The sequence below is a fragment of the Gopherus evgoodei genome, chromosome 4 (assembly GCF_007399415.2).
Source record: "Gopherus evgoodei ecotype Sinaloan lineage chromosome 4, rGopEvg1_v1.p, whole genome shotgun sequence".
NCBI lineage: Eukaryota > Metazoa > Chordata > Testudines > Testudinidae > Gopherus > Gopherus evgoodei.
In genome coordinates, this window is record NC_044325.1 from 63,434,023 (window position 1) to 63,455,928 (window position 21,906).

Consider the following 21,906-nt stretch of genomic DNA (forward strand, 5'->3'; position numbering starts at 1 on the left):
GGAGACTGTATCAAAAGCAGGTTCCTGTTTAACCACACTCCTGCCTTGACATGTCTTGTTACTTTCATGAATATTATTTTATATAAATCATGAATAAAGTGGCAGTGGCATCTTATCAGATTCTTTGTTAGTGTGGAACTTGTTGGCAACTGGAGGCTCCTTTTACCTGACTTATGTTATAGACTATATCAAGTATGCCGAAAGGACAGCAGAGGTGGGGTGGAGGGAAAAGCAACCAAACTGGGACGGCATTACTTGTGATCCTGTGCGCCAGGATACAATGCCATTCATTCTGATTTGGTCTGGCCACCCCTCTATGCCAGCAGGGAAGAGGCTCTGCCTTTATGCCGCCCAGCTCTAATTAGGGGAATAAGGGCTGAGGCTACCCCTGCTCCCACTGCATCCCTCCCAAGTTTAGGTTTTCAAAAATGGGGGAGGTCAATGGCCTTTTGTTCCCATCCCCCCATCTCTGGCGCCAATGACCATTATATGTTCCCAGAAACAGTTAATGCAGTGACTCCATATCTCACCAACACAAACAATAGAAAGTAGGGCAATAATCTTTTAATTCTTTGAGTAGTATCTCTATGGATGCTTCACTTCAGGTTTGTGTGCACCCCACATACCTTCAACTGGAGATTTTCATTAGCAGTGTCCATTTGGCCTGCACATGCACTGCTGATATCCTTGTGCCCTGCCCCAGGGCTATATCAGGCTGCACGGACAAATCACCCTCAGTTCCTTCTCAACTGCCTTGGTCTGAGATGGAGTTTAGCATGTCTGCATGGTGTGCACCTTAACTGCTTGCTGACTTTTAAGTTAGAACTGTTTTAGTTTAGCTGGTTGGTTAGTAGTAGTTACTGGTTATTTGAGAGGTTTTATTTCCTCTGGAGAAATCCTCCCAGTGAGGTGCACTCCCAGTTCAACAGGGTTTAAAGGTTGTCTCTCGTATAGAGGCAAGCTCAGTCAGTGATGGACACTAAGTGTGACCGCTGCCAAGGAGAGTCGCTTGTCTCACAGAAGTGTAACTCCTGTTTAGCCCTCACATCTATGGCATGGAAGAACTGGGAAATCAAGCAGCAACTATTAATGATGGGTGCTGAGATGCACAGTCCTGCACCACCCCCTGTCCCTGGCTTGGCCCCTTGCTTCCGGCTGCCTGACCCTCCTGTGCAGCAGGCTTGGCCCTGCGCAGATTCTCCACTACCCTGATTCCCTTCGCCCCGCCCCCTCCCGGCCTCGGGGATGGCGGCACGGTGGAGTCCAGTGACGTGAGGGCAGCGGCTTCAACAGCTGTTACTGAGCACGCTCAGCTCTCAAGCGCATGCTCGGTAACACCAACGCCGCCGGTAGATCCCGATGACAAGGCAGCGTCAGGAACGGGCGTCGCGTCGCAGGGAAGGAGCCCATCGGCGCGCGGGAGCGCACGTCACGTCACGTGACGATCTGGCGGGCTCTTCCGAATCTGCTAGTGGAGTCGGGCGACGGGGAGAGCCAACGGGCCGGGCCAGCCCGCGGGACAGGAGCTGCTGCCGCGGCGAGGTGAGTGCGGGGCGGCCTCAGCGCCCCGCGCCTGAGGGGGGCCGGGCAGGACAGGACTCGCCCGCCCCGCACAAGTCCCTTCCCGGGCCGGTACCCGGGCAACTGCGCAGCCTCAAGGCCCAGCCCGCAGCCCGGCATCGCCCTCGGGGCCGCAACTGTGCGAACCAGGGGCCGGGCGCCGCCTCCTCGCTGCCCGGCTGTTTGCGTGCGCGGCGCTGTACAGATTAATCTAAATTGGGGCCCTCACGCTGCGGAGCAGGGTCAATGGGAGGGCCCATCCTCCACACATGATTAACTCTGCCTGCAGCGTGTGTAGTTCCATTGACTTCAAAGGCCCGGGGTTGGGGTAGATGAGTAAAGTTATTCAGGGCTGTGTTTGAGAGATTGGGCCCTGAATGTCAGTTATATTTGAAGGCATTCTTAGTTGCTGTACCAAAAATATTAATAACTGCACCCAGCTCAGTACCAACTCAAGGAGACTTGGGTGTCACTGTAGACAGGTCAACAAAGATCTCTATTTAATGTAGAGCTGTAATAAAAAAAAAGTAAACAGTGTTAGGATATATAAGGAATAAGATGGCAAACAACATGGAGACTCTTGTCATATACAATCAGCGATATGGCCTCACCTGGACTATTTTGCGTAGTTGCTGTCCTTCTCAAAAGGGATAATACAGACTTAGAAGTGGTTCAGAAAGTGATCAGGGGGTTGAGAAAAAATCTCATGGGGGAGAGAATGAAAAGATTGGGGTTCCTGACCTTAGAAAGGAGATGAATAATAGAGGACATGATAAAAGTGTATACAATAATGAATGGTATAGAAAAGGTAGTTTAGGAACTTCTTTTTGCTTGCCTCATAACATAAGAACAAGGGGACAGTCAACAAAACTAAAGTGGGAAATTCAGAACAGTAAAAGAAAACACTTTTTCACACAATGTCTGTAATTAGACTGTGGATATCATTGCTGCTGGATGTCATTGAGGACAAGAATTTAGCAAGATTCAAAAAGGGATTTGACATTTATGTGGATAATGACTATCCAGATTATAATTTATGATTAAAAATTTGAAAGGGATATTAAAGCTCATGCTCCAGGGATTTAAGGTCATATCCAAGTATTAAAGCCCAAGATGAGACCTAATGGGAACAGATTGCCACATTTGCCTGCAGTGAGATTCTTTCACGTTCTCTGAAGCATCTGATACTAGTGACTCTTGGAGACAGGGTACTGGACTAGATGGTTTTTGTCTCTGATCCAGTATGTCAATTCTTAAGTTCATTCACATAGGTCTCTTTGGTCTCAGAGCAGCTAGATGGACATTTAAAACCCCCAAAGCTATTTTGTGTATTCTGTCCCTATAAATAAAAGGCAAACAGATAATGACCTAGGCAGCGTTGTTTCTAAATAAACTTTTTTCCTAGTTTTCTGTGAGAGGTCATTATTAAGGCTGTGAGTTTATCACTGAAGTCACAGATTCTGTGACTTTCTTTGACCTCCATGACTTCTGCAGCAGCCACTGCTCCCCCGCACCCAGCAGCAGGTGTTTGGGTAGGGTGCTCATGGCTGAAGGTTGGGATGTGGGAGGGAATGAGGGCTCTGGGTGGCACTTACCTCAGGCGGGCTCTCTGGAAGCAGTGACATCCCTCAGCTCCACCTGCAGGCACCACCCCCATAGCTCCCATTGGCAGAGCTGCCTGGCCATGCCTCTGCCAGAGCTGAGGGATGTTGCCACTTCCAGGGAGGCAGGTAGGGAGTCTGCCAACCCCTCGGCTGCCCCCCTCACCCCTCCAAGCACCTGCCGTGTATGTGCACACACCCACCCCCTGGCAACCCTGAGCTGCACCCCTCCCCAAGATTTAGTCAGGGGTCTATAGTACAAGTCATGGACAGGTCCTGAGCTATTGATTTTTGTTTACTGCCCATGACCTGGCCATGACTTTTACTCGAAATACCTGTGACTAAAATGTAGCCTTAATCATTGTTCCTTTAATTGTTGCAGGTCTTTCTCACATCCCTTTTCCCAACATACAAAACAACAGGCTAGATCTCTTAAACTCCTACAGAAATATATATGGAAAAAAATCATAAACTTCACTTCCAGGAGCCAAATTTGTTTAGTATGTGTTGGGGCCAGATAAATATCAGGGATATAGTCAACTCAAAGTGTGTCATAAAGTGCAGACTTGATTCAATCTTCAGAATAATGTCTTTGTAATCCTTTATGTCAAGGGAATTTGGTGCTAAAATGAGTCTCCAAGAGTGGTGCATAATCAACAAGAAATCCTATAAAGAGATCTTTGATATCACACTCTTCATCATTTAGATTTAAAATTACATTTTGGAAAATTCTCTGTTAAATCCCCTGTCATTTTTTATTAGATGACCTTAACATTTTTTAGTGAGTTGCACAAAGAGAAAAATACATATAAGGAATTAATCATTTGCTGTAATATACATACAGTTTAATACCATGTGGGAGAGAAATGTTCCTGTATTCTATGATGAAAAAGCTGTGGAACAAGTGCAGTATGTTTAGAAACATTTGATTGTCTTGTGGAAGAGAAGCATGTTTAAGCAGTGGATTTCTGTGATGCTACAAATACTGTATTTTCTCTTAGGAAAGTTGTATTTAATATTTGGCGCAATGGCCATGCAAATGCAATATGAAGCAAATGCAGAGACATCAACTGAGGAAGAGAGCTTGGGTCCACAGCCCATATCTAGGCTAGAGGTATGTAAAGAGTGGCTAGCTCAGGAACTGTTTACCAAACAAACCATCTTTAACTAGAATTGCATTTAAAAATTGCCGATGTCTTGCCTACTTGACTTTTGTCAAAGAAGAAAAATCTTGTCCAGAAATGTATTTAAAAAATGTGAAAGATTAATGTCAAGAATGCATTAATACGAAACAAAATGTTCAATTTCCACTCTAATAATATACTGGTACTCCAAGGTTTGTAATAAATGCACTGAAACCAAATAAAACTGTAACTTTGTTCATAAGCAGGTTAGATTTTGAACCACAACATAACATTAACATGCTGAATATCTTGTTGGGGCAGGATGGACTCCTTTTCCTGAACTTGTACTGCTCCTTCAATAGCTAATAAGCCAAATAGTGCCTGTTTCATATGATGTGGTATCTTTAACATTGATACAGATACATACGAATAGAATATAGTATAAAGGAAAATTTATGGAGAGAAGCAGTCATTTCAGCTATGGTTTTATTTGCAATTGGATGGGGAAGTGACACTCATTTATGTTGCATTGTAGAATTAGACTTATAGTCTGATCCAGCTCCCACTGACGTCAATTAGAGAGTTTCCATTGACGTTGGTGGAAGTTGGATCAGGCTGGATCAGTGTGTCTGCTTCTGAATGTTGTTTGTTTATATTTTTTCTTTCAGCAATGTGGTATAAATGCAAATGATGTTAAGAAGTTGGAAGAAGCTGGATTTCACACAGTTGAGGCTGTTGCTTATGCACCAAAGAAGGAGCTACTAAATATTAAAGGCATCAGTGAAGCCAAGGCTGACAAAATCTTGGTAATTATACTTTCCAGTTACATAAACAATTTAATCCAATTAAATAAATAAGTGATCTTGGGGACCTCAATTTGTTGGTGCCTGGCACTTCTTGAAAACAAAGCCCCTTTGAAGTGTCTCAAGTGGGGCACCTGAAACCACTAATTACCTTTTAAAAATCTTGGCGCTTCTGGTGAACACTCTAAGCCAATGGGAGAGAGCTCTCCTGTCAACTTAATGACTGCACCTCCATGAGAGGCTGTAGCTGTGTTGGCAGGAGAAGCTCTCCTGCGGACATAGCACTGTCTTCACGAGGGGTTAAGGTCAGCATAAACTATATTGTAGTGTGAATTTTTCACAACCCTGAACGATATAGTTATATTGAAGTAAGTATGTAGTATAGACCTGGCCTAAGTTTGTTCTTTGTGACAAACAATGTGAAGCCTACAGTTTACAGGGAAGATACGCAAAAAGTCACAGGGTCACATTGTTTTTCTGAAAATACCCTTCATTTTGTAATACAAGTATTATAACATATTTACTTTAAAGAATTTAAAAACTCTGTTTACTATTACTTGGTTACATTCCCGTATTTTCCTATAAAGCCAAATTTGTAAAAACTGATGGAAGAGTTCTTGCTTGGTTGTGGGCAAGCTGGAGATACAAAAAAGACAACTTACTATGAATAAAAAACCCTAAATGTAAATTTTTGTCTTGAAAGTCATGGCAATGACTAATACACAGCCTTACAAATTGGCTTGAAGGCCCTATTTAATAGTCAGAATGCTGTGGTGTGTGTTCTTGCTAATATTTGTTATTAATCAGTGGAGATAGTTTTATAAAACTTGTGTACTGGGGGCCCTGTCTTCTTTTGGTTTATAACCATATTGACCAGAACAGTGTGTTTAAGAACAGTTTTTTAACATAGTTCTGCCTGAACATGGTTCAGTGTATCCACTTTATAGCAATACCTATAAAACCATGCTACAACAGTGTTGGTACTTTCATAGTAAGAACATTTGAGAACTGTTTGTAGTTTTATGTTTTGGGACTTCTGTCCAATGATATCAAATCAGCCGTGAACTCTGGATTGACAACTGAGTTGGAAATTGTGGATAATACAGGTGTTGACACTGTGTGCATCTGTGCTACTGGAAATGATAGGCTGACTGGTGTTCTTTAAATTACTCCATTCTGTGGCACTAGCCTCTTTTCAGACTTTGTCAACTGTATATAGACAAGAATAGACATGTTCTTAAGACACTGAACCGCTTCTCATTCATCAAAATATGAGCTGATAAAACTCAAAGCTTTCCTCACTGCGTATATTTGCTTACCAACAATAGGGAGCCAGCTAGCTTTTGAAATAAAATATGTGCACGTGCTAAACATTTCTGTCTTCACACATGGAGGAATAAGGCAAGCTGGTTTTTGTGAAAATGACTGTTGCTGTAAAATAGGCAAAATAGATTCTGGAGATATTTCTTTGAATGAGATTTCCTTCCAACTATAGGTGTAAGTAACTGAAAGTATAATCTGACCAGAAGAAATGTACTGAAATACATGCCCATTTTTGTAAATGCTTCTCCACATTGTGGAAGAGGAAAATTCCTGTATTTGTTAGTTATACGAGAGATAATACAGCTTGTAAACACACAATATGTCTCCCCTTCACCCTATATATAGTTTGGTTTTGTTATCCTTGTCTTCAGGCAGAAGCAGCTAAAGTGATTCCAATGGGTTTCACCACAGCAACAGAGTTCCACCAGCAGAGGTCCGAGATCATCCAGATCACCACTGGATCCAAAGAACTTGATAAACTACTTCAAGGTGTTAATTCTACTTATCTTGGTGCATTATTTTAGTTAGCTCTCCTGTCACTTCTGGAAATCATAAACCCCATATGAGAAGTGCATGGTATAAGGGTTTTTCTGCAACTGCACTGGAATCTCCTTAGCACTGCTCTGCCTTATAATGATCAGTTCCACACAGCTAGCACCTCCAGAGAAAGCTGCAGGAGAAGTTCCAATAGGAAAGGAACTTCACTGGATGTGGGAGGACACAAGACATAGTTTTACATTTTAAATACATTTCCTTTTATTGACTAGTACTGAAGTTTTATTGAGAAATAGAAGCAGGTATTTGCTTCTCCCTAATCCTCCCTGCCTATATGAGAAATGCAAAGTAGAATGGTGTTTCCCTTAACTTAGCTAACCTGTTCTCACAAGAACTCTTATCTGGCCGCCTTATCCACAACATGCACAAACCCAGGTACCCTGAACTGTTGTTATAACTAATTAATTAATTGAGTTTTGAAATGTAAGTGATCTCTTCTAAAGCAAAGCTACGCAGATACAGAAAACATATCTGACAGGCTAGTCCCCATAACTAAGAAATTATATGTTATGTTGTGCATTTATAGCCTATGATGTTAATACAAGTGTGATTGTTTTTTTCTTTTCCAGGGGGAATAGAAACAGGGTCCATAACTGAGATGTTTGGGGAATTCCGCACTGGGAAGACACAGTTGTGTCACACGCTGGCAGTAACTTGTCAAGTAAGTGGTTGGTCATTTTATTAAAATCAAATATGTATTTAGAAAAACATTGTTTCTGAATCCTTGCCAATCAAAGTACCTTTCTCACTCACACAAATAAGCATGCAGCTAAAAAGGTAGTGCAAAATATCTGTAGTCACATATAGTGTATAGCAGAAACCATCCAAACTTTTGTGACACCATGGACTGAATTGGCAACTTGCTAGGATCTCATGTACCATGCTTACTCTGCTTGTAGGAGTAACTTTAGTAGAGATTCAATATATTTAAAAAGAAACCTATGATAGATATCAAGCATGAAAATAAAAACCAAATTATGTTCAGTCAGACTACAGAAATAATAAATGGTACTCGGGAAGCTAGTTCCTTGCTTTGGTTCTTTGGGAAAGTTTGAGATCTGAAAACAAACTTTCTGGTTTCTCTCTAACGTGCAAAAAACCTCTCTCCTTGCCAATAACTGAGAAAAGGGAGGTGAAGCTGTTTACATGAGCCCAACTCATCCCCTGTCCAGCTGCTTGTGTTTTACATGTCTCAAGCTTCATCTCATGTTCTTTCATACAAGCTTCAATTGGCTCTTGTTATCAGACAGTACATAAATGTAAGGTGGAAATGGTTACTTAAGATTGAATAAGAGGGTTGTCTTTAAATTAGCTTCTTATGCATATTATGACAAGGGCAGAGTATTCAACTTGACCACTTAAGTTAGGGTGCATGTTAGTATTTTTGTATTCAAATTGGTTATTGGGTCTCAGGTTTTAGGAACCTTAGTGCTGATTTGTGCACTTGATATAGAGTTTAATACCTAACTTATGTGTCCATTTTGAAAATTAGGCTCCTGTACTGGGGTTTTTCACTTTCCAGCTTGTTTCTCAGACAGAGGAACGCTGTTTGGCTCACTGATTCTGGTGTATCACTAAATGTACTGGTATCGGTATCAGAGTGTGAGGCAGTAATTGGCTTTAATTTCCCAGACCTGGAAACTGTGTTCAGGGATATTTACTTGTTGTTCTCATTAGCTTCCCATTGACCGAGGTGGTGGCGAAGGAAAGGCCATGTACATCGACACAGAGAGTACCTTCCGCCCAGAACGTCTGCTTGCTGTGGCTGAAAGGTCTGTACTTATGGTTAGAAATTCACTGGCTCTAGTTAAAACTAATGCATGAATTGCCTCATCAGTAAGTTGTCCAGTGATCACATTGTACATCAACTTGACTCCTTATATATACTTCAGTGGAAGCTGCATGTAAGGACAGTTTCTACAAGATCTTCGCACATTACAGCTGTCCATCTATACAGAAGAAGTTTGAAACAGTATGCGTACATTGGCTTTTGGCAAACACATTTTGTGACCGTTCTCCAACTTTACTGAACAGCTAGAATAACTAGCCTTTATTACAACTGATGACACTAATTTACTTTTTAGTAGCTGTTCCTTGTAAACCCAATTCTGCCTAAAGTGCTGTACATTCAAAAGAGGATCCCATGTGTAAATCTCTTCACAATATCTATTAGAACTAGGTTCTTGTCAAAAAGGTGGGCCAACATTCCCAGTCTCTGAAAAGTTGTGAAATCTGTAGTCCCTTCTTCAAAATCTGAGGCTAACACTTCTAGTACTGTAATAATTAACAGATTTAGTTAACTCATCCATGTTGTGAGTGACTAGAATCTCAGCACTAGACCAGAGGGATCAGCATCATTAATTAACCAAAACACCCTGCCAGCTGGACTTCCCAATAAAATGAACATTGTGTTTCTGGCCTGCAGCCTATTGTGTCATGCAGAAAGGCTGGTTTGATTTGGATACAACGGTTAAGATGTTCTGCAGAGATCTAACAGTAAAAGTATTCAGCTGGCTTCCTGCTTTCCTCTGGCTAACCTGCTTCAGGTTTGTGGTTTGTCAGAATGCTGTCTGCTTTTGGAAAAAACCTGCCCTGCACCAATTTTCTGTCTAAAAAAATCCCTTTACTTGTTTTCTCCTGGACTAACTGTACATACACAGGCAAGGTTTGTCAATCTGTATGTGATTGTGCCCTCTCAATCCGCCCCAGGGTGTTTCTTTCTAGAGGCCCTGACTGTCATTACAAAGACTTCCTCAGCACATTTCTTCTGGTGGTGGTGGTGGTCTGTGCCAAAACCCCACATGAGCTTTATTATGGGGAAAGCCACAGCTGCTTCACTTGCTTTGGATGACTTCATAGTATGATCTATATTGTAAAATCACACTGCATAGCTACCAGTCTATATGCAACACACACTCAGGGTCTGTAGGCCTTTCCAAGACTATATTTGGTAAACCAAATATGCTATATGGCAACAAACTGGTACAACTACTAGCTTCTTGGCCAACACACTTGTCTTTATGGAAGGATGTACTTAACCAGCTGTTCTCCTCTAAATTTTAAGGGACCTCTGGGTCATTATCAACATGCCTAATGGTAAGAAATCAGTCATCAAGGTGGCTCCAACCTTTAGTAATGGAGCAGTGACTGAAGTATTGCAGATAGAGGATTGTTTTACTCTTTACGTAGATATCTCTTGAATTTATAATCAAAATTTAAATTAGTTCATGAATCTTTTTTCAGTCATATGTTTTATTGGACTATCACACTGCCTTTAGTGTATTCCATTGCAGGATGGTAATTTGTGTGTTTTCATTCTCTTGTTCTCAAGTTTGTTTTGCAAAGGTATCCTGGATGGTGGTGGGTGGCTGCTATTTCTAGGCAGTAAGATCCTGTAAGTTCAATGGGAAGATCACTTTTATTTTCAAATTTTCAAGTTAATTGCTCTTTTTATCACCAGTTTTTATTTACCTATAAGAATCTCAATATCTCTCTCTCCCTATACCAACCTGTAGGATCAGTTTAATCTAGCCTTCAGGTGCACCTGCTAGTGAACTGCTGTAGGCAAAGTAACAGAATCTCCCAAGTTGTTCCCATCTGATTTGTTTCTCTAGGTATGGCTTATCTGGCAGTAATGTCCTTGATAATGTGGCATATGCTCGAGCATTTAACACAGACCATCAGACCCAGCTCCTTTATCAGGCATCTGCTATGATGGCTGAATCAAGGTAACAGAACTGACAAACAGAAATAACTTGTGCACTCTTAAATGACAATACTGTAAAGTTACCCAAAATGAAGGACAAGTGTGTAGACTGCATAACTGCAAAACAGATACTAAATATTATTAATTTTTCATCAAATACTTTTAAACATGTCTACACTCTATAATACCTGTCATGAGACCAGACTTGATTCTTTTCAGAAGAGACAATGGGTCATCCAGTCAATAAAAGAGGGATCCAGTCAATAAGCCTCATGTGAAACTGCAAATATTTGTAAATAAGAGATGTTCCATAACTGCCAGTGAAATTTTGGGTGATTCTGACTCATGCTGTGGTAGGTTGGAGAGTAGTATTTTACAAAGAATAGGTGCCAGCAGTAGATGCAGTTCAGTTCACATTAATTTTTAGAAAAGGGGAAATTGAATTCAAATGTTGAGTGTTAAAGAACTGTGATAAAATCAGAGGGCTGTGATGGATTTAATTTAGTTTAGAATTAAAATCAGTAGTTGAACTGGAGAGAAGAATAAACTGATTATGTAGGTATCTACAACAGAAGTGGGCAAAGTACGGCCTGCAGTCCACATCCGGCCCATGGGACCGTCCTGCACGGCCCCTGAGCTCCCAACCAGGGAGGCTAGCTCCCAGCCCCTCTCCTGCTGTTCTCCCTTCCCTGAAGCCTCAGCTCACGGTGCCACTGGGCAGCTCAGCACTGGTGTATCCCCTTGCACGGGGTGGGTGGGCAGGCAGGGGAGAGCAGGGAGGGAGGCTCACCCGCAGCATCGGGGCAGGAGCGTGGTGAACGTGGCCGAAGGACTCAGGAGGATCACCGGGTGGCTGCGCAGCCGGCCGGAGAGAAGCAGCACTTTAAAGGGGAAACGGCTGCTTCTTTCCGACTGCGCAGCTGCCCCTGCTCCTCCTGAGTCCTCCACCCATGTTCGCAGGGCCACATTCCGAAAGGGGCTAGGGGGAGAGTGGGGGGGTTGAATAGAGGAGGAGGTCCCAGATATGAGGTGGGAGTCCTGTGGGGCCTGTCGGGGTCAGGGGGGCAGTCAGGGAACTGGGAGCAGGGGAGCGGTCCTGGGGGGGGGTGGTTAGGGGCAGGAAGTGGGAGGAGGTGGGGACCAGGCTGTTTGGGGACGCGCAGCCTATTGGCCCATACTATTTCACAACCCCGATGTGGCCCTTGGACCAAAATGTATGTTTGTCCATCCCTGATCTAGAAACTATTAATTAACGGCTTGATCTTCCAAGGTGCTGATCACTCTGAGCTGATGAATCAAAACATTAAAGCACATACTTACAAGTTCTGATACGTGTGAGTAGCCCCACTGAAGTTGATGGGCTACTTACATCCTTGAGTGGTTAGCTGATCTGTGCACCCGATAGGATTGACCCCTACTGTTGTGGAGACTCCATCCTGTTCCAGAACCTTCAAACTTAGACTAACTGTAGTGCTAGTTGTCATAGTTCCTAAACTACTGCAGCCTCTTAATGCACCATAGCAAAGGAATGAGTGGGACATGTTAGGCGCACAGTGCTATGGGTATTGATGTTCAGTAAGTGGTGGGTTGGTGAGTTCAGCCCCACTTGAAAATGTATTTGAGTTGGTGCCAGCGGTGTTCTCCTCCCTTGAAAACCCGACCGTTCTTGAGGAAACCCCACCCATAGAGTGTGTTCTATGCCTCATCTACTCTGAGAACATAAGACTGGCCATACTGGGTCAGTGCCAGTCCTTTCTCATACTCTTGAAATAACTGAGGAGAGGGGTAGGAGTGAAGAGTTTAGTACCATCTTAATTGGGGGAAATGAGTATGGCCTTTAGATCACTATGCATTGTATAACTATTGCATTATGGAGGTGTCTTTTTAAAAATATTGCTCCTGATAGTTGGAAGGACAGTTATGGTGATTTATTATTTTGTTTCAATAATGCCTGCAATGTGCTGGACATTGTACAAAGAAAATGAAGGCTCCTGCCCTGAAATGCTTATGAGAGCCAGACAGGCACTGAAAGTAATACCTATGCCATGTTCTCTAGGTATGCATTGCTGATAGTGGACAGCGCCACGGCCCTATACAGGACTGATTACTCTGGCAGGGGTGAGCTGTCGGCCAGGCAGATGCATTTGGCCAGATTTTTGCGTATGCTACTTCGACTTGCAGATGAGGTAAACTGTCAGTGGACTGTCTCCTTCATTCCTCATATTATTTCATTCTCTGAGTAACCACTTTCTGCAACATTTCCTCTGACTGGAGTTTACTTCATACACTGGATTTTCCACATATTCATATATCTCCCAGTATCAGTCTGGGGGAGGAGAGTTGACTGGACCTCACTAGCTCTAGAATGGAAAAGTAGTCCCTACAGAGGAGATCTGGTTACCAGGGAGTTTAGCTTTTACTAGCTCTATCTGTGAAAAAGAAACAAAACTTGATTTTGTGCCTCTCTCCTAATAGTTTGGTGTGGCAGTTGTGATCACTAACCAGGTGGTGGCACAGGTAGACGGAGCTGCCATGTTTACTGCAGATCCCAAAAAGCCTATTGGAGGGAACATCATGGCACATGCCTCAACCACAAGGTAAGATCACATTCTTAAATTCCATTCACGTTATTCTTCAGTCTTCATGAAAACATTATTAACTAGACACCTAAATGTTTCTGATTTTTTTGTATGGGGTCTGTCAGGCAATAGCGTTTCTGATCTTTTTTTCAAAAACCTAAGGGCATCTTTGATCGCTAAAAGTTGACTTTTATTTCCAATTAATGTGGTGAAATGAGGGTAGCTTTATGCTACCAGAAATGCAATGCTGACTTACTGAAAGCCAACAGTATTTGAATAAATTGCTTTGTTTTTCTCTTTGTCAGGCTCTCTCTGAGAAAAGGCCGAGGTGAAACCAGAATATGCAAAATTTATGACTCTCCTTGCCTTCCTGAGGCTGAAGCTATGTTTGCTATTAATGCTGATGGAGTGGGAGATGCTAAAGACTGAGAAGCCCATTCCATTTCACTAGTTAACAACATGAGGTTGTTGACCAAAGGAGGCTGCCTTCTCTTTATGGCCAACTTTTACTGATGCTCTACTACTGCAGCCACTGAAAAGACTGCCTGAGGAATCTATCATATTTGCGTGAATACACAGATATATTTGGGACACATCACAAACAACTAGTCCTGGTTGGAGGAGTTTTTCTCTTTGGGCTATAGTTGTATGTTAATCTAACATGGTTCTTTAGAACACTCGAGAGGGTCATAGTTTCCATTGCCATAATTCCCCTGACAACTGTTGATACAATTGGATGCTTCCAATGGAGGTAGCCACGGTAGTGTTGTTACTGCACTTGGCAACAATTTATAACTTTTTTGTGTGGATTCTATGCAAGGTTATTGGGTTTGTCAAATGGGAAGAGTGATAACTTAAACATTTTTCCAGTTACTTTAATGACTGAGAAATAAAACTAAATAGTGTTACAAGATACAGACACAAGAATAACCACTGCATCGTGTAGCTCTAATGAAGATCGCAATATACTAATTCCATCCTTTTGGGTGTTGAAAACATCCTGTTTTTGAATTTGCATTTGTGTGGATTTCTTTTCTATCTCAATAGTACTGAATGAGAATCTCTGTTTTTAATAAGGGAGTCATGAAATATTGGTTATTAGTGGTTTCTGGGATTCAGAAAGCCACCAGTTCAGAGTACTGCATTTTGTGCTCAGCCAATGAGTAGAAAGTACATTAGTCTGCACTGGTGCCACTGATTCCCAGAATCTGAATTACTAGCTACAACTTTTCTTTGTAGGTTCCTTTGCACAGCCACTGCTAAGCACACTGTAACTCTGTGCTATAAGTAGCTTGTAGACCCCTTGTCGGAGCACTTTTGTGATTAGATCTTAGCCATGTGAATAATCCTTTTACACAAGGGGTAATTATGATTTAGGATTGATTGATTAAAGTTAGTCATAACGGTAATGCTTGGCAGTGAAAATGGTGTCTCCTTTCATTCTTTGTCCATACCTGGCTTCATAACTGTTTCTGGGGAACAGAAGGGAAAAAACATATAATTCTGGGGAACAGAAGGGAGGAACACACATAATTGAATCAACTGTGACGATTAAACTAAACTGTGTACAATCTTAATGATCAAATACTTCCCTTCAGTAACATTAACATGCGTTTATCCTGTAAATTCCTGTCTCTTTGTACTGATGGCAGAAAACTGTTTCCCAGAGGGCCATATCAACTGTGTACTGATTCCATTCAAAACAACAGCTATTCACTAGGACTGGCTTCGGTGGAATTAACTTAGTGTAAGAACCAGCACCTATTATAATGAAAATGTGTTGATCCAGGGTAAGAAGTAATAGCAGTAACACTGAAACTACTATAAGTTTGGTGCCCTTCAGTGAAAAAGTGGCTCAGCACTTTAGCATACACACACTATAGGTAAGGCTGGTAGCTCCTCCTATTATTAGGCTGACATTTCCTATTATAAGACTTAAGTTTTCAGGTTATCATTTTGCCAGATTTTAACTACTGGGGCTTTCATTTTTCCAGGCTGGGTGTCGTCTTTCAGCTGAACTGTTTGTGTAAAATTTCAGCCAACAGAGTTTGGATACTTTAAAAAATGAGGCTAGAGAAAAATACTTTGTTCTGCCCTTTTCTTTGAGAGGCTCTAGCACCCAGATCCTTTAGACAGGGCCTTGAAATGTGGCAGGGAGCTAGCCTTTGGGCCAAAGATGTGCTTTTTGGTGATTAAGGAGACTGGCACTGAGAAAGCATGGACTACCTTAATTCAGCCATTTCTTAACTTTTGAGCGTTTGACTTTGCAGCCTTAATGTTCTTTTAACATAGTTTTTTGTATACAATATAAAGTTGCAGTCATCTCTAGTATAAAACACACCTATTGTTAAATAGCACACAATACTACATCACAATTTAGAAAATCACAAACATTATTCAGTTTGTAATTGCACACAATGTAATTAGCTCTAGTGAAATTTACCCAGTAAATGAATTAATATTTCTGCACAAAGTGCCATGAAATCTGTTTTAAGTTTGATATGAAACCAACCCTCCAATAGCAGACTGCCCCCTTCGTATCATGCTGGATAACCAGTTCAATTCTAACTCAAAGAAATGTTACCTACTGAATTGCCAACACTGTTCTATTCTAGATAGGTTTTTATACCACATTTATCACTCTGGTATCAGTGCCTTCTAGTAAGGCATTAAGCAACAGCACTAACATCTGTCATGTGTTTATCCTCTAATCCTTCCCAGGAGGAGAAGCATGTGCCGTGGAATGTCTTGTTTTAGTAGGTTTATATTGTGCATTGCTATACATTTGTCAGAGATGGCAATGAGCCTTGCAGTTGGAACAAAAGATAGTCAGGTTTGTGATGATCCTTAGTTCCTCATTGCATTCATTCCACAGTCTCAGATCAGCCCCCAGTAAAGTTCAGTCTCCTGCAGATTGGACATTTTTACAACAGATTTTCATTGCAGGTGTCCTGCGAAGTAGCAGCTAGATCTGACAGCTTAGCTTCTGAGATTTAATCTGAGAGCAGTTTGAGTTTAAAGGCATCTCTTGTCTATTAAGACTTTTTTGGTGCATAGTAATGCCAGTTCTTTTTCTAGCAGATAAGTACTCCTGAATTTGCAGAGAACAAGGTTAGCTTTATCCAGCTTTCAGCAGCACTGAAAGTTCCATTTCTAGTCTCATCCTACTATGTATTGTCTTGCTTCTGCTGTGCTTTGACAGCATCTGATAATATAGTCTCTTTGTTTAGATCTCCCTGTATGTTATCTCCATAAAATTAAACTGATGCTACTAATCCATTTTTTCCTCCATTTCTAATGCTAATAGTTGGTCTTCTGCACAGTTGCAATTACTCCTGAAGTTCTTACCTGTATTGGCATCAAATTGCCACACTCCATAAAAACTCTGGTTTCCATGCAGGCCAAGAATTTAGCTGTAGTTGCAAGACTTAGAGCTAAGCATTTAGGGGCAAATGGAGGTAAAATTTTCAAAAGCACCTAAGTTACTTAAAGCCTAAACCTATTGAAAGTCAGTGGGATTTAGGCTCCTAAAGTACTTAGGAAATTTTGGCCAGCTAGGCATTTCCCCAAGAAGGCTGATAGTGCTCATCAGACAGCTGTGATTTGTACGCTGAAGTAATAATCCTCTTTGAAACATGTTAAATACTTAAAAATAAGCCTGTCATCCACATCTCCCTTGATCTCAAAGGAGCACGGCTAATACTGCTTTTCCTGTAAATACTCTTCCGATTGGCCCCTTGTAGTACTTTCCTTGACACTTCTAAAAAAGGTGTTGTTGAGATCCTTGGGATGTGATCAGTCGAGGGGGGTGGTTATAAATTCAGAGAGCTGCTCATTTTACAGCAGACCACACTGTTCAAGACAATTTTGCTAAGAACCTAAATTGGAGTCTAGACATGACTAATTTGAAAGGATTATTGTTGAATTGAAAGTGTCATGCACTGTGAAAATCTGTGTACTTAGAAGTATTAGTAGGTAGGGGAAATCAGGGGGCTGAAGTATTTGGATTAATTAAAAGTTATGCATGACCAGAGCTTGATGTTTTGCTTTTTCTTCTCTCCCCAGCCCCACTCCAGAGGGCCATTGACAGCTGTATTACAGTTGACTGTAATGTATCCTGCTGCCTGGACTGACCATAGTGGTTTCAGCACTAGTTAGTTACCAGTCACGAACATCCTGGTGCCAGTCTTCTGTGGAATAACACATCTGCTCTGCATCTCCAGGAAAACTGGCAACACTATTGGCTACTTAATTTGCATTCTGTACACCAACTGAAAAGCAGCATGATTCAAATGTGAAATGTAGAAACCATGGGGCCTGAGGAATTGAACTTGGCTCACAGTTGGAAGAACATGCACATAGTGTCATGCTGTTGAGAAATATTTCAGTGTTCTCTCATAAGAAAACAGTTAAAACTCATAACTTGCTGCATCTTACTTTGTGGGCAGCTAGCTGGCTGAGTTTATTCCATTGTGTGTGGTCAGTAAACTTTTCCTAACTAGCCAGCTTCAGAAGCATATGCTAAATTTTTCCAGATGTAGACATGCTGGTGCAAGCATAAAGAAAGCACTATTCAATGGCTCCAGTTATCCCTCTTTGTTAGCTTTGCAAATATACAAACCCACTGTGGGACAACAGAGCTTGCCTCTGGAGAGGATCTTTGTTAAAGGTCAGAATTCAGATGGAAAACAGAAGCATTTCTGCACACGGTTTGTGTTATCTTAGCAGTTCTCAGACTGGGTCAGGACCCCAAAGTAGGTCACAACCTCATATTAATGGGGTCACCAAGACTGGCTCAGACTCAGTGGGGCCCAGGGCCAAAGCCAAAGGGCTTCAGCCTGAGGCAGCAGGGTGCAGGTTACAGCCCCCTGCCTGGGGCTGAAGCCCTTTGGTCCCCCAATGAAGTTTGAGAACCCTGTTATCTCATTTCAATGCTGCTCATTCCTAAGTTTCCTCACCAGAATGTGAGGTTGAAGCATTAGTCTCATCCACAAGGGATAACCCTGGATGCTGGTCGTCTCACTCAAATGCAGTATGTGTCATTGAGTTTAACTTTTTTTTTTTTTTTTAATAGTGGATATTAAGCTGTATCCTTTGAGTATTACTGGGTCTATAATATAATGGTCATTGCTACCACTTGTAAAATACTGATTGTTGATGCTGGTGGAGAGATTGTATGGTTGATAGATACAGGAAGGGGATACAATTGTAGCTGCTAACACGACCATGTGGTATCTGTTTCCCCACCTGCAATTGGCTTCAGTATTTCCATTACCTTTAGTCACTAGAATCTTTTATTTAGTGGAATAGGGGAAGATAGTTTAATTATTACAGTGGACTTGGGGCACTGAAAGCCCACGGATGGCCACCAATCTTTTCCTTGTTTTTGGTAACAACTATTTGCATTAAGTCACCTAAGAGAAAGTATGTCCCACTGAGATAAGAAGGATGTCAATTATCTAAATTCCCCCTACAGTGATAACTGGTTACATTATTCTTTATTCCCTGCCTAAACTGTTATATAAGACAGTTCTCTACTGTTCAACTGATTCCATGTTTCTTCCTTGACACTGCATGGTAGGCAAAGGATATATAGAGATCCCTTCATCTCTCTCACGTGTCACTTGGAGCTTAGTTGATGAACTTGTGGAGCACACAGAGATCCTGGAATGAAAGATACTAACTGAAATACGAAGTAATTATTAGCTAATAGCTCTACAGTTAAATAAGTCAAAAATTGTAGATGCTACCAAAAATTAAGGAAGAGAGGGAAGGAAACAAATGTAATTGACGTAACACTGAGGTTAAAGTTAAAGTGATGGCCTATTCTAGAGCAAAAGTAAACACAAAAATACCTGCAGCTAAAATAGTTGCAGAGCTAGGGGCAAAACTGGTTAAAATACCATGTATAGTACATTGTCATAAATCTAGGTAAAAGAGCTTTCTGCAGCTATACTCAATCATCTGTGCCTTAGTTACACTATTCTGTGTTACTATTGAAAAGATGATCCTTCTGGAGACTGTACTTGTACACACATCATCCTAAGCATTCAGTTAGCTCACAGACTAGCTAATGCTGATGTTCTAAGGGTTTAACCTCTGTCTCAGTACGTTTTCCAGTGCCCAGAGACGTTCTTATTTGTCACTAGTGAGGTAGTGTCTAAGGTTTCTGGCGTAGCAACAGATCTCATCATCACTGCAGCCTGGCCTGGAATGGCATGACACAGTGCCTGTCTGAAAACAAAGGAAACACTTTCCACATTAGCATGTTGCAATGTGAATACAACTCACTGCGTGATAGGCAGGCAACAATTTGTTAGTGTTATCTTCAGTTCCCATTTATTTCAGAAGTTGCTGCTGCTCAGGAACTTAAGCCTCAGATTTTTTTTTTTTTTTTTTTAAAAAGGTACCTAAAATTCCAGGCCCCTTTTGAAGAGTTAGGCCTGTCCACCTACTTTCCCCTGTAAGTGTTTTGGCGCAGCTGTTCTAGTTTTTGTTGGGTGCTATTTAGCTGTTGTACAAGGCTGTGTATGTCTAGGGTGCTATGTGAACAATTTTATACAACAGGTGGATGAGAGCATTTAATATTTCACAGTGTTTTTTATCTGACCCCCCAGAGTGTTGGAATGCTGCTCTCTGGACTGGGCAGCAGTTTGCGGGGGAAGGAAGGAATGCACTAGTGTAACAAAGCTCCATCAGTCCTGGAAGCTTAATGATGAATTAGGCTATGTCTACATAGTGCCTTGTACAATGCCACAGCTGTGCCACTGTGGCATCACCACTGTAACGTGCGGTGCGTGGCCGTTCTGTAACACTGGGAGAGAGCTCTCCTGGGGACAAAATAAAACCATCCCCAATGAGGGATGACAGCTTCATCGCCAGGAGCGTGACTCCCGTTGACAAAGCATCATCCTCACCAGCACTTCTCATCACTAAAACTTTGTGTCATTCAGCGACAAAAGTGCCAGTGTAGACATAGCCGTAGATAGTTAGTGGTGAGAAATAGCCTGTCAGTCGCAGGTTCCAATCCATCTCAGTTTGGCAGTGACCAAAATTCCTATGTTAACAGGAGTCCATCGCAACATGTCCAAGATTCTCCAATAAGTAGTTACTAATGTTTAGGGCTCGCTCTCTTTTTTCTACATTTAATGTAACCCTTAAAAAAAAGAGTGAACTTACTACTCTTAAAAGTTAGCAGATTGCTGGCCCTGGACACAGTCCTTTAGTTGTCCAAGGAACAGGCCTAGCATGGATGTGAAGAATCAACTCTGAGGAGGTAAGGCTGTTCTACCTCTGTGCTCTATGTGGAGAATGGCATTGGTTTTACCAATCTGTGATATGCTCACATGTCCACTAGGACAGGGACTGAGACAACCAAATTGCATCAGAGCACAAGCCCACACCAGCCATCAGCTAATGGCAACATTTGATTACTACCACAGGGGTTTCAGTTGGTATGTATCTGCTTTATTTGGCCTGTGCTCTGAGCAGCTTTGTTCCCAGCAGAGCTATTTATCCATTGTGACTGCATTAGTCCACCTCTTTAAAAACAAATGTTCATCTTAAACAAAAACTCCCACCATAGCAACTATTTTCATATATTTGTCAAATCCTGAAGGTTTCAAGCAGGAAGTAGAACAAAAGTAATTTGATTCCTCACATACTGTACTGCCCCCTCAGCTTGCTTCACGCTGATCGGCAGGGGGAGTAAGGGTGGGGTCACTGTGGAGGGAAGAGTGAGCCAGGGCCCTGTAGAGGGCTTGGGGAAAGGCCAGTCTGAAGAGCGGCCTCAGGGGAAGTGGTGATGGGGGGGTGGTTTGTGAGAGACTGCCCCAGCAGGAGCAGAGCTGGGCTTGGGGACTTGGAGCACACAGGGGATTTTTAAGGTGAAAGCTAGAAGTACACTGAAGCTTTGAAGCGGAAGAATTTAGCAGGGCAGGGAGTAGCAGCAGGCCACCTGTACAGCTGGTTTGTATTTAGAGTGACAGGCTAAAAGCCTGAGTGCTGAATTGCTGCCGTTAGCAGTGTGGGTATATGAACTAGGGTGAACGTATGTCCATTTGTGGCTGGGACAGTCCCTTTTTTAAGCTCTATTCCAGCTGTCCCCACTCTCCCCCCTCCCCTCCAAAAGGAGGCGTTTGTCTTGCTGACATGATCAATTGATAAAAGCAAACTAGACAAATGCCTACTTTTGTCAAAGTCAGGTGTGGTGCGGGGAGGCTCAAGCAGAGATGCCAGCCCCCCACAGGTGGGGAGGCAGGGCTAGGGGGAGGCAGCATTCCAGCAGGCGGGTACCCTGCATATGGTTCCAGCCATGGGCATAAGCTTCCTGAGCGGGGCCTGCCAGGTTCCAGCAATTGGCAATAGAATCCAGGGAGAGGGGGGCCTTAGGGTGTCCCATTTTCTCTTTGGGTAATATGGCCACCCTAATGAACTGATGAGGCCCTGATGGATGGCTGAGATCATGGGAGCTCCTGCTCTCTGGGAGCGCTGTGCAGCTGGAAGGTAGGATCGGAGAGTTTGTTCTCCCTTCCAGTGCTCTATAATATGCTCACAGTGGTGCTAACATACCAAACCACTTGTAAAAGAAGCTGCTCTCTGACCAAAGCAGACGTCTCGCATCTTGTTTCACTTCTAAACCCTGGGCCACATTTG

The 21,906-nt window shown here is 42.3% G+C and overlaps 1 protein-coding gene across 2 annotated transcripts; it reads left to right on the forward strand.

The window, feature by feature from the left end:
- Window positions 1-1,321: 1,321 nt before the first annotated feature.
- RAD51 (RAD51 recombinase) lies at window positions 1,322-14,660 on the forward strand. Of its 2 annotated transcripts, XM_030559483.1 has the most exons (10): window positions 1,323-1,542; window positions 4,163-4,275; window positions 4,954-5,091; window positions 6,783-6,900; window positions 7,536-7,627; window positions 8,644-8,738; window positions 10,581-10,694; window positions 12,729-12,858; window positions 13,148-13,269; window positions 13,557-14,660. In XM_030559483.1, the coding sequence occupies exons 2-10, from the start codon at window positions 4,189-4,191 to the stop codon at window positions 13,678-13,680; spliced, it is 1,020 nt and encodes a 339-aa protein (XP_030415343.1). In that variant the 5' UTR covers window positions 1,323-1,542; window positions 4,163-4,188; the 3' UTR covers window positions 13,681-14,660. The 2 variants fall into 2 exon arrangements, with proteins under 2 accessions (XP_030415344.1, XP_030415343.1); XM_030559484.1 differs by lacking the exon at window positions 10,581-10,694 and having other exon boundaries at window positions 1,322-1,542.
- Window positions 14,661-21,906: the final 7,246 nt, after the last annotated feature.

Coding starts and splice junctions, on each gene's coding strand:
- RAD51 (XM_030559483.1), top strand. CDS start 4,189: ATGGCCATGCAAATGCAATATGAAGCAAATGCAGAGACATCAACTGAG. Junction 4,276..4,953: donor AGCCCATATCTAGGCTAGAG/GTATGTAAAGAG, acceptor TTTTTCTTTCAG/CAATGTGGTATAAATGCAAA. Junction 6,901..7,535: donor ACTTGATAAACTACTTCAAG/GTGTTAATTCTA, acceptor TTTCTTTTCCAG/GGGGAATAGAAACAGGGTCC.